This window comes from Psittacula echo (assembly GCF_963264785.1).
Source record: "Psittacula echo genome assembly, chromosome: 6".
NCBI classification, from domain to species: domain Eukaryota; kingdom Metazoa; phylum Chordata; class Aves; order Psittaciformes; family Psittacidae; genus Psittacula; species Psittacula echo.
In genome coordinates this window covers 60,830,531-60,850,755 of record NC_137743.1, presented here as the reverse complement: position 1 = coordinate 60,850,755, position 20,225 = coordinate 60,830,531, and the positions used below count along the sequence as shown (strand labels likewise).

At 36.8% G+C, this 20,225-nt stretch overlaps 1 protein-coding gene across 1 annotated transcript in view; it reads left to right on the top strand.

Moving 5' to 3' along the window:
• Positions 1-20,225, top strand: part of KAT6B (lysine acetyltransferase 6B) — a 109,230-nt gene that overhangs the window by 39,559 nt on the left and 49,446 nt on the right. Inside the window, exon 2 of the mRNA XM_080620788.1 lies at positions 14,870-14,978. Within this exon, the coding sequence (XP_080476914.1) occupies positions 14,870-14,978 (109 nt within the window). The remainder of the gene's footprint in view (positions 1-14,869; positions 14,979-20,225) is intronic.

The window sequence follows — 20,225 nt, the reverse complement described above, 5'->3', positions numbered from 1 at the left end:
AGTAGCAGCAGAACTATAATCCATTATTTCACAGCAGAAGGAAAGGAGTTGCTGTCTCTAAGAATTTAGCGTGTAGCAGAGATATTGCTAAGAAACTTCTGTTACCACAACCTCATTACCTTTGCCAGACAGCAGGAGTGATAACTATTATCTTAGAGATGTCTTACAAGTGCAAATTTGTTTTCTCAGGTATATTGAAACTTAAAAAGCATTTAAGAGGAATAGACTGTGTAAGCCAATGTCATAAAGTACTCATGACTTGTCTTTTGAGGAAAATTCTCCTCACTATGCATTATTTTATTTGTTATTATGCACTTTGTGCTGTTGCTAAACAAACTCAGTCTTACTGAAATCTGTACTGAGTGGCCAGTAATGTTTTAAGTGTTCTGTCTGTAAAGAAAATAGTATTTGTTGTGATGCAGAAGTACTTGACCTTTCTGCCTGCTCTCAGCTCCTTTGGATGAACTGTGGGATTTCTGTTACAGTGCATTGGAACCTGCTGGTTGTGTGCAGCCTTGAAGCCTTCCAGCCAGCACCAAGGAATGGTGCTGTTCTCTTTGTGTAATCAGAGATAGCGAATATGAAATGTAACACCTTTACAGATGTCCTAAATAACTGTAGAAGTGTCCTTTTCCACCACTCCTTTCTCCCCTTTCTAATAGGAAAAAGCAAACTGGCCACTGTATAAATGTATGTATTAATACATTTAGCTGTTGGATAGATACGTACATTATGAGGTTTTTGTGAGTCATAAAGTCCCACATTCGCCTGTGTTGTGACAGATGCAGTTAGGTAGCTGCTGTAAACCCTTAGAGGAGTTGAAATTAATGCTTCTAGAATATCAGTTTGACACCCTGTCTCGTTCTCTCTCTCTCTCTCTCTCTTTCTCTCTCTCTCTCTCTCACACACACACACACCCCGTTATTTATTTACCCCCCAGATCAACTCTTCTGTCTACCTTTATGGTCATATCAGTTAGAGTTTTGGCCATTTGGGGTTTGAATGCGTTATCAGAGGGGCCTAGGGGGATTAGAAATGTTGCCGGGAAAAATTGATTTCTTTATACCTGGCTTCTTTGTGTATGTTTTTAACATTTAATCTGCCTTAATCACACTAATTTATTAGCAGGTTGGAATCTGAGATTCTTTTGCTGAAATATACAAGTGATCTGTGCTTGATCTGAGTACTACTAGGTTTACTCCACATGAGAAATAAACACACTGTTATTTGAGATCAGGAATCTCCTCCTAAGTGTCATAGAATAACTCAGATGATTTAGGTTTGTGTTTCTGAAGTTCTGTCAGGCATCATTTCAAGAAATAGCCTGTCATTTAAAAAAAAAGTGAAAAGGCATTTTGGTTGGTGGGTTCACTTAATTCATGTACTTTGTTTTTTAAGGTTTCTATGTTTTGAGTAATAAAATTATACAGGGGGTTTGTGCTATATTAATACTTTCCCTTCCTTTCCTCCCTTCTCTTCTTCCTCTTGTCATGTTATGTCACTGTCATCTGTCTTCAAGTGTAGATTTATTTCTCATACAAATTGTTGTTTTCTTTGGCAAGAGCTACAAGCAAGTCTGTGTGAAATTATGTAATGTCTGAGAAGTTACGTTCATGATTAATTAGCCTATCCTGAAACTATTTTGGTGTGTGTGGAATATCTAGATCATACTTTTTGTTTATTTGGCTATGGTAGAAGGCACTCTGGTCAGATCAAGTAACTTCAGGGTGCTTTGTATTAACTATTATATACATTACTTGATTTCATTTGGATAAGGAAATATATGTCTTTTTTTATTGGTCAGTTAATGTGAACCCTGCATTTTGGGTTCAAATAAAGGAAACTAACTTGGGCTGCAAGTATGCCTTATTTCCTGAACAGTAAAATTTATAGGTGTTTTCTTAAAGCTGAGCCCCCTTTAAATGGCATATTCAAAGAAAATTTTGCCTGAAGTTAAAAATGGGGAATGATACATTATATCCAAACTGCATTGATGTCAGTGACACAGCTCTTAGGTGGCAGTGGAGTCAAGATCTCATCCAGAATTTTAAGTCTGGAGAGGGCTGACTACTCTCTGTCTTTCTGTTGTTGTTGTTTGGTTTTGTGTGTGTTTTTGTTGTTTGCCTTTTTTTTTTTTTTTTTTTTTTTTTGGGGGGGGTGGTGGTGTAGGGGTGGTGTTTTGTTTGTTTTCAGAAAGTCTATCCAGTACAGTTAAATCATGTTCCAAAAATTCCAAGGTGTAGATGTTGACTCTTTCAGATCCTGACTTGGTTAGCAAGACTTCTTGTCAGTAATGGAGGCTTGTAGGTTATTCCTTCTGTGCATTGAATTAGTTTTCAAACCTGTTCTACAATCTTTAAAAATGCTGATTTGTATTACTTCATTGATACTTCACAAATGCTTGCTTTTTCCAAGACTGAGGGAGGTACTGTGCTCGTCCTATGTGCAGTTACTGATTTCAGCTAGCTTTGCAGTTAAACACAAAGTGTATTTTCTTTGTTTTCACTGAATTGATGGCATTCTTTCTTATGCTGTAAGCATAGATGCTTAGTTGTAAGAGTTAAATAAATACTGGAGAGTTAAGCCACCAATAACAAGAACTGTAAATAGTACTTGGATTTAGACTGTTAAGAAATAGCAGTGTAACCAATCTTTTTGTTGCTGCCTCGAGATCTGCTGTCTGCTTCCTACTTCTCATTGGTTAAGGGAGATACTTTCTCACACTAGCCTACAAGGGAGCCTAAAATATCTAGAGTCTGTAGGGATCAGAATTGCAGGCTTCTTTCAAGAGATCAAGGTCAGAATTTTGTTGTGTTCATCTGCTAGTGCTAAAACAGCTGAACAATGAGTACATAAAGAGAAAAATTGAACTACTTGTTCCTTGGCCTTCCAGGTTAATCCAGTCCTAAAGACTGTTTAGTGGGTTATAGCTCTTTCCATGCTGCATCTCTTTTTTCATTGGGATTTCACATTTTCTGCTGTATGTGAAGGAAGAGGCAAGGGAAAAATTTCTTCACAGAAAATATTCTCAAGTATATTCCTGCAGTGCATGTTAACCTGAGTTTATCAGTGTGTCTTGTCCCAGACATGTGCTGCATTCATTTGGAATTAGATCAAAGGAAGTGTTTTTGTGGTTGCACTGCACAAGAAAATTTGCAGTGGAAGTAGTTTATTGCAGATAACACTTGTGTTTTAGTGGGCAGTGGCCCTTAACCGTAGATGATGATGTAGGTACAGGTTATTTCATTACTTAGTTCTGTTACTGAATGGAAGTGAATAGGAATAGCTTCCTGTCACATTAAATAGTCCTGTTGGTGTTGGAGAGATGTTCATGCTAGAAGACTTCAAACTTGAGTATGGTGTAGTAGTATTGTTAGATGGATTTGCTAAGTGATGATTTTTAATACCTTTTTTCCTTTGGTTATGCCTTTTTGTCAGAGTGGAAGTTTCTTAGCACCTTCTGTAGGCTATTAGCAATACAGTTTCCTTTCTTGATCAGAGCATAACCACCTTAAAGCACTGTTTAAAAATCCCTCACAAAATCAGAGTGAGCAAGCTGCTGGCTGAATGAACTTTGCTATGACCCTTATCCATTTTTTGTTGTGTGAGTTGTGATGCTAGGACTTGTGTACTTTACCTGAGTAGTTATGCAATTTAATATTAGTAGTAGAACAGAAAACAGCCTCTTGGACTTCATGCATTTAGTTTGATACTGCAGACTTTGAAATAATGTAGAACATACATTAAACCTGGGGTTTGGGAGCCTGACCAGACTTGGTTCCAAAACCCATGCAATACAAATTCCCCCCCTCCAGCTGTAATAGCTGAAGGCAAATCTTGATCCTGTTTCCTTCGAGAGACTTTCATTGAACTTTATTTACTAGGCCTACTTGGAATCCTCTGTAAGAAAAGCTCATCCTCTGTGAAATATTTACTGATTTGGTTCTGAGCTGTTTGAGCTCTGGCTTACATAGCATGGTTAGTTAACAGTGCTCTGTTGTATTCTAATGGATATAATTTTACTGTATTTGTCATATGAACTACAATGATCTGGGGTTTTAATTAAAAAATTACATTTTGATGGAGGGGGGTGTGATTTCTTCACAGTATGTCAGTATTGAACATTACCTATACATATAAAGGAGCAGGGACTAATAGAGCAATCTGTTTCATTCTGTTTGAAATGCCAGCCTCTTGGAGAGCTGCTCGGGGTATGGGGCTACGTTGCCTGTTGATGTTTATTATTATTCTGTCATGGATTTCAGCACTTGATCAAGTGAAAAACTGCTACTCTCTTAGGTCTTGTAGAAAATATGCTGCATATACTTTACAGATCTGGCAGATTTTCAATGGCATCATGTCTTAGGTGATGGCTTGTAAAGGTAAATGCCTGCAAGTGATTTCAATGTCTTGGGTGCTGAATAAACTGCTTTTCTTCTCTGGAGAATAAAGTTCAGTTCTTGTTTGGGGGACAAAAAAAAATTAAGCTGCTAAAATTTAAATCAACCATTTTTTCAGCTTTCTTCCTTTTCAGAAAGGAGACTAGGAATGACTTTAATAAATCTATTTTTTTATTTTAATTTTTTTTTATTTTTATTTTTACTGCTCTGGTATTCCTTTGGAGCTCACCTTGTTCAGTAGTATCTTAGTGCCAGTGCTGGGGTTTTTTTGTGTTTACCAAATGTAAACCAGTGACTCAGCAACAGAAAGGCCAGCGGTGTAACTGCAGTCAGTTGTTGCCCATTGGAATAAAGGTGCCTAGCTATGTTAGTTCTCTACTACTTGGGCCTCAGTAGAAGTGGCTGTGTTATTTATAGTGGCGTTATTTGTATTACATCTGCTCTTATAATAATTGTTCAAGCAGAAAGGGTGTGAAGTTATATGAATCTGTTAAAACTAAATCCTTAATTACACACACACATACACACAAACACCCCCCCACCCCCACCCCAATATAGCACTGTCTATTTAAAGTGTCCACTTCATAATCAGTGGAAGAAATCTAAAGAAACAGTTCTATTTAATCCTACATTGGGTTGTGGAATTTGCAGCCTTAATCATTTTGCTGTGGTTCTAATATTTTTCTCTTCAGGTATGTGAGGCAACTAGGGAGCATATTTCTTGATTTTTGTGTGGAAATTTCAGCTGCTTCATGTTGAAGTAGAACAGGGCTCTGCTTGTTTTATTTAAAATTGCATTTTGAAGTCTAGCCCAGTCTCATGAAGCCCTACTTCTGTATTTGGTATAGCACTATTCAGATATAGAGAGTGCTGACAGCGAACTTGCCCCAGTGAGTAAACTAAAATGTGTATGACCAATTTAATACGCAATTAAACATTTTCCCTGATCAATTAGCAGTGAGACAACTAATAATTATCCTGTGACACATTGCAAACTTATTACACACATTTGTGGAGGATGACTTTGGTAACAAGCTATGAATAAAAATATGCATATACACAAACATTTAAGTAAACATAATATTATGGCAGTGAAGTGCGTGCTTTTCCATACTGGAGTGTATTTAATCTACTTAAAATCAATACTTTTCCCCAAAGAATGGAACAGTTGACATGCCTGTGGGATCATGGTCTGTGAATTGCACATCTGCTTACCTGCTTGTGATTACATGTGTCACCCGCTTCATTCTAGTTGCATTTCAGTAACAGGTAGAATTTGGAGTTAGGAAATACAGTCCCATTCAAACAACTGTACGTGCAACAAAAAACAGTGGTTTCTGTGCCAAAAAGTTTGGAAATCTCCTAGGCATATGGAGAAATAGAGATCTATGAAGAAAGTGTGAAAATAAGAAGCAAGTGATGAGCAGGATTATAGAAAGCTAGATATGTAATTGAGTTTATCTCTGAATGAATACCTAGAAGTGTACTTAAAGGTGAGTTTTTTGAAAATGTTACATAGTAGTGGTGTGGATCATGTGTGGTTTTTATTTACATGTTGTCAAACACAACAGATGGCATTGTGGTTGATAGGATAGAAGATGAGGTCATGATGAGGATGATAATGATAGGCAATTGTTTTAAGGTGTCAGTGCATTGCTTTTGTGACAAGAATAGAGTGCATGGCAAGTAACAGAAATGTATGATGATGTTAGGATGTCTAGATGGATCTAAAGGGTTGAGTTTTGAGAGAGGTGTGAAGAGTGAGAACTTGTTACTTTGGAAAAAGAATTTGAGCTACATAAAAAGCAAAGGTATCATTTGGTGGATGACCTCATACTTTGATCAATGATTGCTGTGTAAGGAGATATAATCTGCTTGGCTGGATCTGCAGTAGTGATTTCACTTTGGTCTGTGGGAGTCAGTGGACTACTTTGGAGAGAGAAAAGCAAGCCTGTTGTTGGTACACGTGAGGTGGTTCTGTGTGCCAGATTGAAGAGTTTAATTGCCAAAAAAAAAAAGTTTGAAGACATCAGGTTTTTTTACCTCTTGTGTGTGAAGAAAATGGATCTTACCTTTATATAAAGTCTAAATTAAAAATACATTTTGAATTAATTTCCCACAGGTACATTGTAGAAGGTGAAAGAAGGGAACAAACCCAGTAGTAGCTGAATGTGGAACTGGGGAGCATTTTCTACATGCAGTGCTGATGGTGCATGGTCTTTTTAGTCTCACCTGTTTGATAGGGAGAACTTACAAATACGTGTTCCTGAAGAGAATATACTGCTACAGGTATCAATAACATAGCTGAAAAGTACTAAACTGAACTTCACTTACTCCCCTTGGTCTTTTCATTTCAAAACCACTGAAGAGACTATTTTGAGAAGTCTGAAGACTACTTGGCCCAGGGTTAGAGTAGCACAGTGTCGGTCATGGACATCGGAACTACAGGAAGATGCAACTAAAAAATGGTAGTGTATATAGGATATATTTACAGCTTGAGCTATTTATAACCTAGCTAGTAAGCATAAGTACCCCTTAGTGGCAGGAACTGTAGCTGGGCTCTAATCTCACAGTAGAGAATGCAGAAGAAAGGACTATAGATAGCCTTCTTCATAGCCCAGTTATATTGATAGTCTTGGTTACAGGACTTTTTTTTATAGTTTTAAAAACACTCTTACTACTGCAGTGGAAAGGTGAATACATTTTTTAATTGTTTAGTCACAGGTGCAGAACCAAAGTGGGGAACCTACACATGAAATAAAAAAGTCTCTCATGTTCAGAAGATCCTTCTTTCTCCTGTAGTGCTGCCAGAGGAATTGACAAAAGATCACAAAAAGATATAGTAAGTAAAGTATCTGAGTTTAGTAACTTCCAAAATGATATCAAGGCCTCCATATATCTGAAGTGTTGGCTTTAGGCTGTCTACAATAATCTTGTGTGTCTATTAAACTTGCATTATGGTTTGAAAGCTTCCTCTCTGTAAGTGTAGAGGCTTTAGATTGATTCTGTTAAAAATGAAAGCTGAGCCTCCAGAGGACTGGGACATTTCTCCATCTCCAGGAGATGTATCTTGTGCTCTGAGTGATGGTTTTTCACAATTTTCAGTGGATATAACATCAGACAAAACATGAATGGAGGTTGGCTTATGTGGAGCTAATTAAGAGGACTGGTGCAAACAAATAAAACTCTAGAAAGGCACATGTGTGCATTTCTGTGGGGGTTTTGTGGCTCTTTTTTGTCAGGGCTTCTTCACTGCATATTGAGCAGTATTCACTTTTCAGAGCACTAGTCTTAGTTGGTTTCTAGAATACAGTTGAAGCAACTTCAATAAATAAGTTTTGATTTTGTTTCTAGTATTTTGTACTATTATATGAAACAACAGAAGTCTAATTTGAAACAGTCTTTTGAGTATTGAAAGGAAAGGAGACTTTTAAAGTCTAAAGATGCATTCTGTTCTCTAAGCAGAAATTGTTGCTATCTCCCCTGTTCTAGGTTGTATCATTTCCCAGTTTGGAGGAAGGAGCGGGAATGGTCCTTTCAGTAACTAGAAATTAGAAACTGTTTTTAGGAAACTGCCCTAGTGTTGTCTTCTGTTTTGTGCTCTCTGAATGTATAGGTGCTACCTTAAAGTTTGTTTTTGCACTTCTGTGGTCATAGCCCATCAGCATGTGTTTACCATCACTGGAGTTAGTGTACTTTCTACCATGTGATGCCTGTGTGGTGCTGTAAAGCTAACATGGGGTCTACTGTGCAGTTGCCATTAGGAAGTCGTTTTTAAAAAAATCAAAGTTCTGCTTACCTTATAATAATTAGTTCCTGAACCAGGACTTCTTTACTTGCAGAATGGGTGCAGTAAGGGGGTTGCAGCTGAAAGTCCTCATAAACACCTCAAGGTGCTTTGTGAAAATGTAGGGATTCTGAGAAAGCAAGCTTGCTGCTTATGTCCTTCCTAAGCCTGTAAATACTTAAGTAATTGAGGTAGGGTAGAGATTGGGACCAGAACCATGGATCTGTAGTGAAGGTCATGGCAGTTTCCATTTTCAATAAGATTTGCCCCTTTATCCTGTTAACCCTGAAATTAATTGTATGCTGTTTCTATTCTAGGATAATAGAGATCTAGTATTTGTATATCATGCATAAAGATGTGTCTTCCAGCAGGTTGTCAGATGATGTTGAGGTGTTTCTGAAAAGGCACTGAAAGGCAGTTGCCAGTGTGAACAGTTGAGGTTTGGGGTTTACTGCTCAAACTTAAATTTCTTCAGAATGTGGGTGAAACTTTTATTTCTTTTAATGTGTGTGTAACATTTAATGAGACTAGCACTTAAAACTGTAATTGTGTGTACGCAGCTAATGCCTAACCGTTTTCAGATGATCTGTTCAAAGCCTCAGAGTGCTATAGCAATGCAAGTAGTAACCTTGCTTTCAGTGGGATTTATAGTTGTGGGTAACTTTGCATATTCCAAAATAAGACTTTTCAGGACTTAACAGTGTGACATTTTTGGGGGTGAGATGTTAGAACATGCTAAATGCTTTAGCAATTTCAGGGGAATTTATAAACACAGATGAGCATAGAAATTCCACAAGTACAGAAACTACGGGGGAGGAAGGAGAGGTTATTTTGGGCCAGAGTTTTGAGAGAAGTAAAGGAACAGAAGTTCAGGACGATTTCTACCAAGGATGTATTTTATGCAGTGGCAAAGCCTTTTGGTTTCTCAGAATAGGTAACTGTGATTCATTAAAAAAATAAAAAATTATTTGTTGGCTGTGTAAATTACTTAAGTCTTTGCTAAAATATGGAAACTGCACTAGTTTAAATGCTAATACTGTGGTGTTACTTCTAACTCGGTGTGATTTTGTGTGGATCAATGTCAGGGCTTGCCAGTATATGTGAAGACTGTGAGAAAGCAGTAAGAATAGTGAGTCCTTTATGTGTCAGAACTTGTAAACGGTGATAAATAGTAGAAAATTATGTCTTCTGGGGTGCTTTTGGGGATTTTTTTGTGGTTTGTTTTTGTGTTTGGTTTTTGGTTTTTTGTTTTTTAATTTTTATTTTTTTAAGTAATTACAAAATGCTTCCTGAAAGTACCAAAACCAGTATTTTTCTTTATTCTGTATCTGTAGCCCAGATTTACTAGGCATGTTTTTTCTTGTTTTCTGAAGTGACTGAAATGATTAAACTATAATCAAAATCTAGTGTACACGCATCATGTAATTTTTATTGAAAACTGTCTGAAGTGTTAGGATAATCACAAACAATTATTGTATAAAACTGTAAATGCTTTAAAATCACTTTGAGGGTGTGCTTATTCTAAAATAAAGACTGGGGGATGGGGGAGGAGCCCAGACTTTTTCAGGGAGTATTACTGGACCATCCAGTGCTCCAGTGACATCTTCAGTGCATAACTGAGCCCTTTCTGGTCTTGTGGATATATGGGGCTAGCATCCTTCTTAGGCCTGAAAACCTCACAGTATTCCTTGGGTAGCCCATAGCTTTTTTCTAATTACTGCAGTAACCCAAATCTGGAAACACTAATCTCTGTTGTTCAGTTCCCTCATCTTTCTGCTCTGCCAGATGTGAAAGTTAGATGATATTTTAGATTCTTTATGGTGAATGATGTTGCTAATGCATTTTCTTTGTTATGTGGGTAGTTGCTCGCTCTTCTTCCCTGTATCAGATTCATGCAGGAGGATGAGTTGTGATGCTGTCCTTTTCCACTTCACCTGCTGCTGTTAATGCATTCCTGTTTTGCTTGGTGAAGTAAGAGTTCTGAAGTCTTCATTCTTCTGTCACTCAGGTTCAGGATATTTGAGCATACGGAGGTGAAATTGTTAATGGATTTGTATTGCCCTCACGATGAAAGAAGGTTGCTTTGAAACTTGGTGCATCTGATGGTCTTTATTTTTTCTCTCTAGATACTTCATGGCTGGTACTTGAATATGATACTTGTTCTGAGAGTTTTGGTGTGTTTGTGAAGTGTTTATGCAGACAAAAAACCAGCACAGTACATATGGTAGACCAGACATTTTGTTGGCTGTGACTGAACTGCAGACCTTACTACTTCATAGTTTTAATACCCTTGTTAGGAAGGTGGTACGTTTACGAGTTCAGAGCAAGGGTTCGTATAATGTCTAAAGCAGAGACACTAACTGCAGCCTGCTAAATAGGCTATGATACTCTCTCTTTTAGTAAGCCAGTCTCTTGAAAATGTACCTGCATAGCTTTTCTGGTTCACACAGTTTTTACGATAGAGTACTGATTAGCCTCTGTCAGAGGTTGTATATAGGAATAATTTGTCTCTGCAAAGGGAGAGGGGGATGAATTTGAGACATTCCTATTATGAATGTTAAAAAAAAAATGCCTGGTTTAATGTTAGTACTATACGAGTAGCAGGATTAAATAGGTATCTCCTACCAAACTCTAATAATGAATTTGTCAGTGTAAAGTTATACAATCTGTTTAAAACTTGTATATACTTGAGAGACTTATATACTGTATTTTGTAATATAATCCTTTCTTTCCTACTTATTGTAGGAAACTACGAATGTAAATTTTAACAGGTGATCACAGTGTGCGCATCACAAGCGTTTCTAAGCCAAAATTACTGTTGACAGTAAATTATCAGGATTTGATACTTGTTTTTAATGCTGTTCAGAGGACAGATGGACTGCAGTGGTTGGATGTATGATGCTTTAAAGAATTTATTGACTACGACAGTTGGATGTCTGATGCTTAAATAAGTATTGTTCAATTTCTAATAGAAGAGTAAAATAACCTGTTTACAGGTGCTGAGTTAATGGTCTGTTATTGCTCTGTAATATGTATGTTTTTTTAAATAAAAATCTAAAAAGAAGTCCTATTGCCTGACTGCTTTTTAGTGAGGCTTCAGTTTCTGAAACACTTTCTGAACAAAATCTAACAAATTTGCTCTTAGTGCAGCTGGAAATAAAGTTATTTGAACAAGGCAGCCTATTCAATTTGCATGTAGAATTTCTAGTGACCTACAAAACTAAACACTTATTGAAGTTGTAATTTACCTTGTTCCCGGAATTAAAGGAATGAAAAATTCTTCTCAGCTTATTAGCTCTGTTGAAGAAATGGTAGTATGTTGCTGGATAAGAGTTACTCAGACTTATCTTCAGTGGCAGAGCAGACTCCATAAAGATTTTGTAACACAATTATTAATGTGGTTCTTAAATATTAGATTAAAGTTCCTTTTAAACTGAGGTTGAATAATAAGACAAAGACTACTGATTCATCTGGTATAAAACACTGCAGTGTAGAATAACTGGCCATACTAGTTCCTGTAAGAGATGAAATAGAATTAACCTTCCTGGTGGCTAATCATTGTTTTTCAGAAGATAATGATAGTCAATTGCTGTATTTTTAGAAGAGAGACTAGTGATTAGGAAAAGAGATAAAGGTAGGAGATGCAATTCTGTTTGATTTAAATTCTGACAGAGTCAAAAAACTAAGCCAACCCAAAAACCCCAACCCAAAGCCCACATAGTTTATATTAATTGAGACAGTTGTGAGCCAGAAACAATACTAACAATATCATACAATCATAGAGTTGGAAAGGACCTTAAGATCATCTAGTTCCAAACCCCCTGCCATGGGTAGGGATGCCTCACACTAGACCATATTGCCCAAGGCTCTACACAGTATAGTTTTGCTTTGACTGTGCAAGCTAAAGCAATATAAAAAAAACCAGTTTTGTTTACTGTGCTGACAAGAATGTGTGTTTTCTTACCTTTCAGTAGCTCAGAGATCAGGCCCGGTAATACAGTTATTAATATAAATGGCTTCAAAATACTGGAGCCAGTAAGTTTCTGGAAAACTTGTGTGTGAAATGATAGGATTTGCAAGCTCTCCATTATTAGATTTGGTTTGGGAACATCAGTCTCTGTAGCCCTGAACTGCCAGCAACCTTTGTCCTTTATTTTACCTTCAGTTAAAAAAAAAAAAAAAAAACAAAAAAAACCCAAACAAAAAACAAACCAACAAAAAAACCCCAAAACCAAAAGGTGTATGTGAAATAGGAAAGTAAAGGAATGTTGGCTATTGGCTGTGTCTTTTTCTAGAGCAAGGAAAAAATCTCAGATAAATGAGATTGTGGACTTGTATTTGAATGATACGTGATGTCTTGTAAATTATTTATCAGAGCAAGCCTTTCTGAAATGCCTAACACACTGTTATATCAAAGGGAAGGAAAATAGCATGGTTGCCAAGAGGAGATTTTTACTTCATTCCACTAAAAAGAATAATCTTTCTTTTAAGATAATCTATATTAAGCTTTTAAGTAGCAGTTTAGAAATGTCCACAAGATGCTGCAAGTGAACAGTTGTGTTCGGACCATTTTTTTCTGCTGATGATTATTGGTGTAGTCATTTTTTTTGTTAATACCATTTTGTTCCAAATACAGGTCTGTTTATAGTGATGCGACAGATCTGTTGAATTATATCTTACCGACAAGAATAGTAGCGAACTAATTTTATTGTATATGTTGTTTTTAACTTGCAAGTCAAAAATTTGCGGGTAATTGGTATATCATTTCCACCCACAGAATTACTGATCTCATTTAATGCTGTCCTGCCAAAACTGACAAAGAATATCAATTTTTTTTTTTTTTAAATCATGACTAAATTGGAAGTCTGCCAGTTTTGTAATTTCAGTTATTTTTATCCAGGCAGCAGTCCAATATTTCAGATATCTATATAATCCATAATAGGGGTCTTGGTAAGACTAAGGACTGCAGATGATGTTGGTTCCTATTAGATATAAGAAGGTAATATTGCAGTTCCCTTTTGTAGTTTATGGAAGAGAACAGACATCTCCATACTTATGAAAAGTCTTTGGCTCTGGACATCTTTTATGTATATTCTTCGGGGTATGTCAAGTATGCCAATATTCTGATAATTGGATTGCGGAGGGATGAACAATGGAACAGACCTTCTGAGGACGAAGCTTTCGGAAAAAGCACTGTGTCTCAGAGTATGTTTGTATGGAACTGGTTGTAGGCTAGGGTAAGGATATGTTGTATATCGAGTGCACCCTCAGTAAATTTGCAAATGACACCAAGTTGGGTGTGAGTGTTGATCTGCTGGAGGGTAGGAGGGCTCTGCAAAAGGGATCTAGACAGGCTGGAGAGATGGGCTGCAGGCAATTGTATGAGGTTCAACAAGGCTAAGTGAATTAGGGCCACAACCACCCCATGCAACACTCCAGGCTTTCGGAACACTGACTGAAAAGCTGCTCAATGGGAAAGGACCTTTGCAGGGAAGTGGTGGAATCGCTGTCCCTGGAAGTGTTCACAGACTGGGTAGATGAGGCACTTAGTGACATGGTTTAATGGTGCATTTGACAGTCCTGGGCTAATGATTTGACTTGATGATATTAAAGGTCTTTCCCGACCTGGTTGGATTCAATGATTCTGTCTGTGCTCCTCCTTGATGGGTAGGTCAGGTTTACCTTGCTTGTGTCAGTATTTCTGGGGATCTGTTGCTTGATCTAACATAATCCTAAAGCTCAATAATATAAACCTAATTTTAGTATTTCTGTATTATGTTGTGTTGAAGTATAAGAGCATATCTACATGGAGCTGATACCTTCTCAAGAATACCCTTAAAAACAAACATTTTCCACTTCCTAGAACTGTAATGGAATACAGATCTGTAGGTCAAGTGAAGATTGTTAACTTTCAAAGTATTGTGGCATAGAGTGGAAATGTAAAAAATGAAGGTGAAAACAACATTTACTTTAATACATAGAACTAATAGCATTGCTTAGCTAAATCTGGAAACTATGAATTTGCAAAAGAAACTGTCTTAACTTCTGAATTGTGATGCTAGCTGATAGAAGCCAGTCTGTGAACATACTCTTATTATTTCAGTATCCCACTTGAAATAGTTGCATATAGCTTTATTTGTTACACATATGCCTACAAATACTTACATGTAGGCTTTAGTACATGGATATTTTGGATGGTGCAGGTAAGCAGTTTTATTAAAACTCTAAAATTAGTGCAGAAGCTGCTTTGGGTTATTTAATCTCTGCTGGTTTGTCACATAGCAGATGAGGAAGACAAGGAAGTAGACATGTATTAATTCTTGTCTTTCTCTGAGTTCTGTGTATTGCTGACAAAGACTGAAAGATTTGTGTAGGGACTTTTCATTCCAATTGTATATCATAGCTGATGGCACACATCAGTCTGGAATGGGTAAATGTTGAATCTAGTGCTTTTACCCTAAAATGGTAGTTTCAATGGGAGGTGTGAGTTGTATTGGATGGAAACAAATCAAGTCTTACATTTAAGAATTTTTTTTTGGGGGTGGGGGAATGTGTGGTGTTTGGGAATTTTTGAGGGGTGGAATTATTTTGGGGTTTTTTTGTGTTTTGGGGTTTTGTTGGTTTTTGTTTGTTTGTTTGCTTGCTTGTTTGCTGGCTAACTCTGTCTTATTTTTAAATCTAGCCACGAGCTGATCCCATCCCCATATGTAGCTTTTGTTTGGGAACGAAAGAATCAAATCGTGAAAAAAAACCAGAGGAGCTGTTGTCTTGTGCAGACTGTGGCAGCAGTGGTAAGTTGGCTGAACTTACAATACTATAAATGTTTATATTAAAGTCTGTTTTCCAGGCATAAAAATATTTTGAACTTCTGAATGTCATCCTCTCTTTGAATATAGCTGGAAAACTACAAGTGAGAGGTGTGAATTCATCTTTAGGCCAAAGGTATAGATCTGAGTAAATTAATAAGGGAACCACACTTGTAAAATTCAGGAATTTTGTTATTGCTTAGGATCTGTGTTTGTCTGAAAACTGAGTTTTGCATTGTGACATCAAAAGATGATCAAGAATTTGGCTTGCACAGATTTGCAGCAGTTTGGAAGCTGAGGAATAATCCTAATAATAAAGACATATGGAGCAGTCTTTGCTGTTCTGTATCTTGTGTATCCAATTCTTTTTGGTTGGTGTTTGGGTTTTTTTGTTTTGGTGTTGTTTTTTGTTTGTTTGTTTTTAATATAAAGTTCATCTGTTACGTAAGGGGGAATTTGAATAATATTTCAGGTAGCATACTGAAGCTCTTAGGCACCTGTTACTTGTCAGGAACAATGTAGAGTGTTTACTGGTCCTATGTACCTCTCTCCTGTGTGTTGCAGCAGCTTTTACAGACTGTGTAACTGTTGTGAATGAAGGTGCTTCCCTTAAAGTGATCAACTAGGTTAATATTGAAAATCAAATACTGTAGCACACTGTTGCTTTGTGCAGTGCTTGCGCTTGGATGATACCAAATGCATTCTTGGCTGAAGTTATTCCTGATTCACAGAGGGATTTGGCTAAGCAACTTAGGCAAATCTCTTCAGTAGCTCTATGCCATAAAGCTTTTCCTGGCACAGCTGTAGAGTTCTGGATATGAAAATCCTCTGATCAATTTAACTATTCTGAAAAAATCCCCTGTGGAAAATAGCTTTATGCTGGAAGAAGAGTTACTTGGCCAGAACAGTTAGTTGAGTGGACTGCTTTTGTTTAGCTTTGCCAGTAAAAAAACTTTTGCTCCCATAAGCTTACAGCTGCATTGGGAAAGTACTTTTGCTGAAGCTTTGCCATGTAGTCCATCCTAGCTTAAAGACAAAATAGTGCTGTTTAAAGTCACAGGCTGCAACAGCCAGCTGTTTGATGCTACCCCTTTGTGTTGGTACCTGGTAGCATATAAACTGGATTGAGGAAAAAAAAGTAGTTGAAAGACAAGAATTTGATCAGTTCCCCAGTGCAGTTCATGAGAGTCATGCCAACTTCTATACCAGAAAGAGGGAAGTGCTCAGGAGGGAAATGGCTAGAGAGGCAGTAGGGTCTGCATAAGCCAGCACTGCTTTTGAGAAGGCTGGAAGTGAAAGTATTGTTTCAGTGTCTTTCCATGTAGTTGAAGATAGTCTGTCTTGGGTACTGTGATAGCTGCATAAGTGCTTGAATGAAAACAAAACAATGTGGATCAAAAATGCATTTTCAGTTAATCAGCATAGGCTTTTCACTATGTGCTTCTGAATCTGTCACCCCAGATAAATCCTTTGTATTTTAGCCAGTGTGGTTTTTTAGTACATTTGAGCAAATTACTAAACAGTGAAGTATGGAAGTGGCTTTGTCACCCCAGTACACAAAACCAAGCCCCATAAATTTTAAACTGTCTGTCTTTAATGGTTTACAGGTTTCCTATATTTTCAAATCTGTATGTTAATATCTGGAAATTTAATAGAATTTGAGCTTGGTTAGACTCTGGTATGCAGAGTTTACATGAATCAGGTGAGCTTCAGTATCAGCTACTATTCTCTTGTGCAATAATCCCCTAGTAGGTCTAAGATGCTTTAGAACTGGAAGTCTTGACTTTCATGGATCAGCTTCCAATTGAATTAACACTTACATTCTCTCTGCTTCATTAAGACTAAATTATCTTTAATTAGTTCCTCAGACGTATTAGATACAAAGAATGAAATGCTGAGATTGCCAATCAGGTTGCTGGATGGTTAAACTTTAGCTACTGATGCCTAACTAAAATAAAAACCAATCTCAGTGCAATTTATAAATACCAAAACTTCATTCAAGTGGGGGTTTATTGTAATTGGATTTGTAATTTTGCACATTGTAGTGTATGTCAAAGCTGGTCTTGCTGTCTAACAAACATAAAGAAAATTGCATGTTGTGCACAGCAAGCAAATTGTACAGCTGATCAGAGAGTAAATTGCAGTGCCCACTACTGGCATATCTGCTTTCCTTTATGTTTCTGTGTCAGTTCCTTGTGTCTTTTCAGGTAATGTTTCTGCATTCTGAAAGCAGAGAGTATTTAGTTACCTGCACATTGCATGATATTAGTCTTATTTTTTGGTGTTTGGAAGGATAATGTATTTGGGCAATGGAAATTAAATGCACTCCTCTGTCACATTGCACAGGGCATTTTCTAAAGGAGTAACAAGTTGAAATTTTAGAAAGAGGAGTTATTGGAGAACTATAATAAATATTTTTTAAAGGGGGGGAAGGGATATAGCTAAAAGTACCTGTACCTGTGGGTACTGTCCTCAAGTTGTATGTTAGGCTGAGAAGGCGAGAGGGTTACCAGTCAAAGATGGGTAGGTGAAGTTGGGGAGCAGAAGACATAAGCATCAGATTCACATCAAGAGAAAACAGAGACAGAAAATATTTCGAAAGGTCTGCAGAGATTGCTTTGCAAAGGATATGCTTTAGGAATAAGGGATATGGAAATAGTCTTAATTACTGCTGTCTGTGGGAGGAGGTTGGCTAGTTGGATAAAAATGACCTCTAAAGAAACCTTCAGGTGGAAAAATTTACTATATGCCTGAGATAGGTCCACTGATTCGCTCTTCTTGTAGGTAAAGTCAACCTAAGTAATAATTCTTTGTAACTAAAAGGTTACCAAACACAAAGTGGTTTTTAGTGATTTATCTTGTACATTAGTTCCCAACATGTGTATCAAAGTTAAAAATGACTGGAGATACTACTACATCTAATTTAGCATTGATATAACTGTTGCCACTGATACAATGCTTATTCTTTTAAAAAACTAGTTGTTTTGTCAAGTCCTTTGAGGAATAAACAAGGACCAGATTTGTCATGAGGAAACAAGAGTTAGGGAGGTTGAAGGAGTTGTCTTGAAGTCACAAGGAGTGAGATGTTTTGTCTTAATTTCTTCATCTCAACTATTTCTGCCACATCAACGTATCACAAATGTTAACCTTTTCTAACTGGGATGGTTAATAATTAATTTTAAAGTGTTTACATTTTAATAGCTTTATCTTAAAATAAGCCTATATGTATTCCTAGTGGAAACTGCCAGCTTTCAAAGGTCTTAATTTCCAGTAATCTGTTAAACATGTGTACTGCATTAAAATATTGATGCTTCTGAGGTTTAAAGGAAAGTCAAATGATTGAACCAGGAGAAATTACCATCTGAAACACTTCAAACTAGAGATTGATCAAGTGTTGAAAAACCCTGGACATGTGTCAGCTTCTGGATATGGAGAAGATGGTATGATCTCGATTTTCAGTTTAGATCAGTTAGAGCTGAAATACTTTGAATTTTGAAGCCAGAAACATGCTTTGCCTCTTCAACTCTTGAATTTAAAGAAACTAGCTGTAAAATCACTGAAAGTCACACTGACTTCATTTAACTGACTGAAAGACAAAAACCTGTCAATTTTAATTAGAAATCTGTTAAACTACAAAATTAGTTAAAAGGGCCCTTTTAAAAGTGAAACCTGTGTTGATTACAACTTCATGTCTCGGGTTAATTACCTCTACCTGTTACTGTTGTGTTTGCACTATGTCAATTTGTTTCCAAGAGTGTGAGTACTTTCAGCTGTTACAGGATATTTTGAACTCTGAAAATTTCTGTTCTGTCTCTGCTAGTGTGCACCTAGGAAAGACAGCAAAAGAACATGGTATATGCATAGTAATGATTCCTATTTGCTCTCTTCCAGCCTCTGGTTATTTGTTGCTCAAGGACTCGCAGTTGCAGGCATAATCTTTATATTTAATGCCAGTGTGGTTTTGGGGTTGGTTGATTTTTGTTAGTTTGTTGGGTTTTTTTTCTTGAATTTTTGTCCAGTAGTAAAATCTGACACTTAAGGGTATTAACAAATGTATAAAGCTGTGGAATTGCTTGAATGAGAAATGTTACATTGGTAGATAACAGAGAAATGAAGTAACCCTGTTACACCTAATCTGTGCATAGTTACCAGCCTGTGAGAATGAATGTTTCTTATGTTTATACTTCTCAAGTTATTTACTTAAGGCAAAGGTAAAATCAACAGTTTAAACCAGAATTTAATTGCTCCTTCAAGTAAATCACTTTTGCAGGGTAGATGACTGGAATTAAATGTACTTATATGGAGGTAATTGCTTTATGATTACACTTTAATGTGTTAATACAGTTAAGTTATGGTTGATGAAATGTCTTTTTCTGATATTGATTATTAATATCAGCTGCTCTGGGACCTTTTTTCTTATTTCTTAGCAGATCTTTTTAAATGAAGTACTTTTTAAGCTTTATTGAAGGGAACAGTGTAGTATTGAACTCAACCGCAGTTTCAAGGAAGAGTCGCTTTAAGCGTATACTGAAGTTTAACCACAGAATTCAGGAATCTGAAACTATGCTAAGAATCAAATGGCATTGCTTTTTTAATATAGTTGGTTTTGAAGCTACTCTTTGACTTTATTATCCATTATTTTTTATGAACAGGCTGTATTCCTGCATTTCATTTTGAGAATATGCTATATTTAAACAATTGAGATATTTTTTTTTTAAGTTAACATAAAGGGGATTAAGCCTTGACGACATACAGTAAAGGAAATAAAATCTGAAATTTGCTCTTTCTGAAGTGGCTTCTGCATTCCATCAGTCATCTTTGCAATTCATGACTCAGGCTATTAGAAGACAAAAATAGCAAATGTTCACGGATTAGCCTGCGTTCTTGTGGTGGTGATTTAGCTCAGTCTTGGACTGAGAAACAGCAGGTGGAGAAAGCCTGAATGGCTGTGACTAGACCATTACCTGGAAGAAAGCACATCTCTTGACTCTGACAATGAGAAGTAAGCAATGCAAGTCACATCACTGCAGCTATCTAAGTGCAGATTGGCATCACAGATTCTTCTGTCTCACAACTTGTGCTTTGATGTTCTTGAATATAATACCAGCAAAAAGTGCTGGGAAGGCTTGTCCCTTCCTATTTAGCAGTGCTTTCACATTTTCTGGATTTTAAGGGCATACTCTGAAGTTAGCATATCACTGCTAGTATTGACTAAAGTACTGTATATGTTCA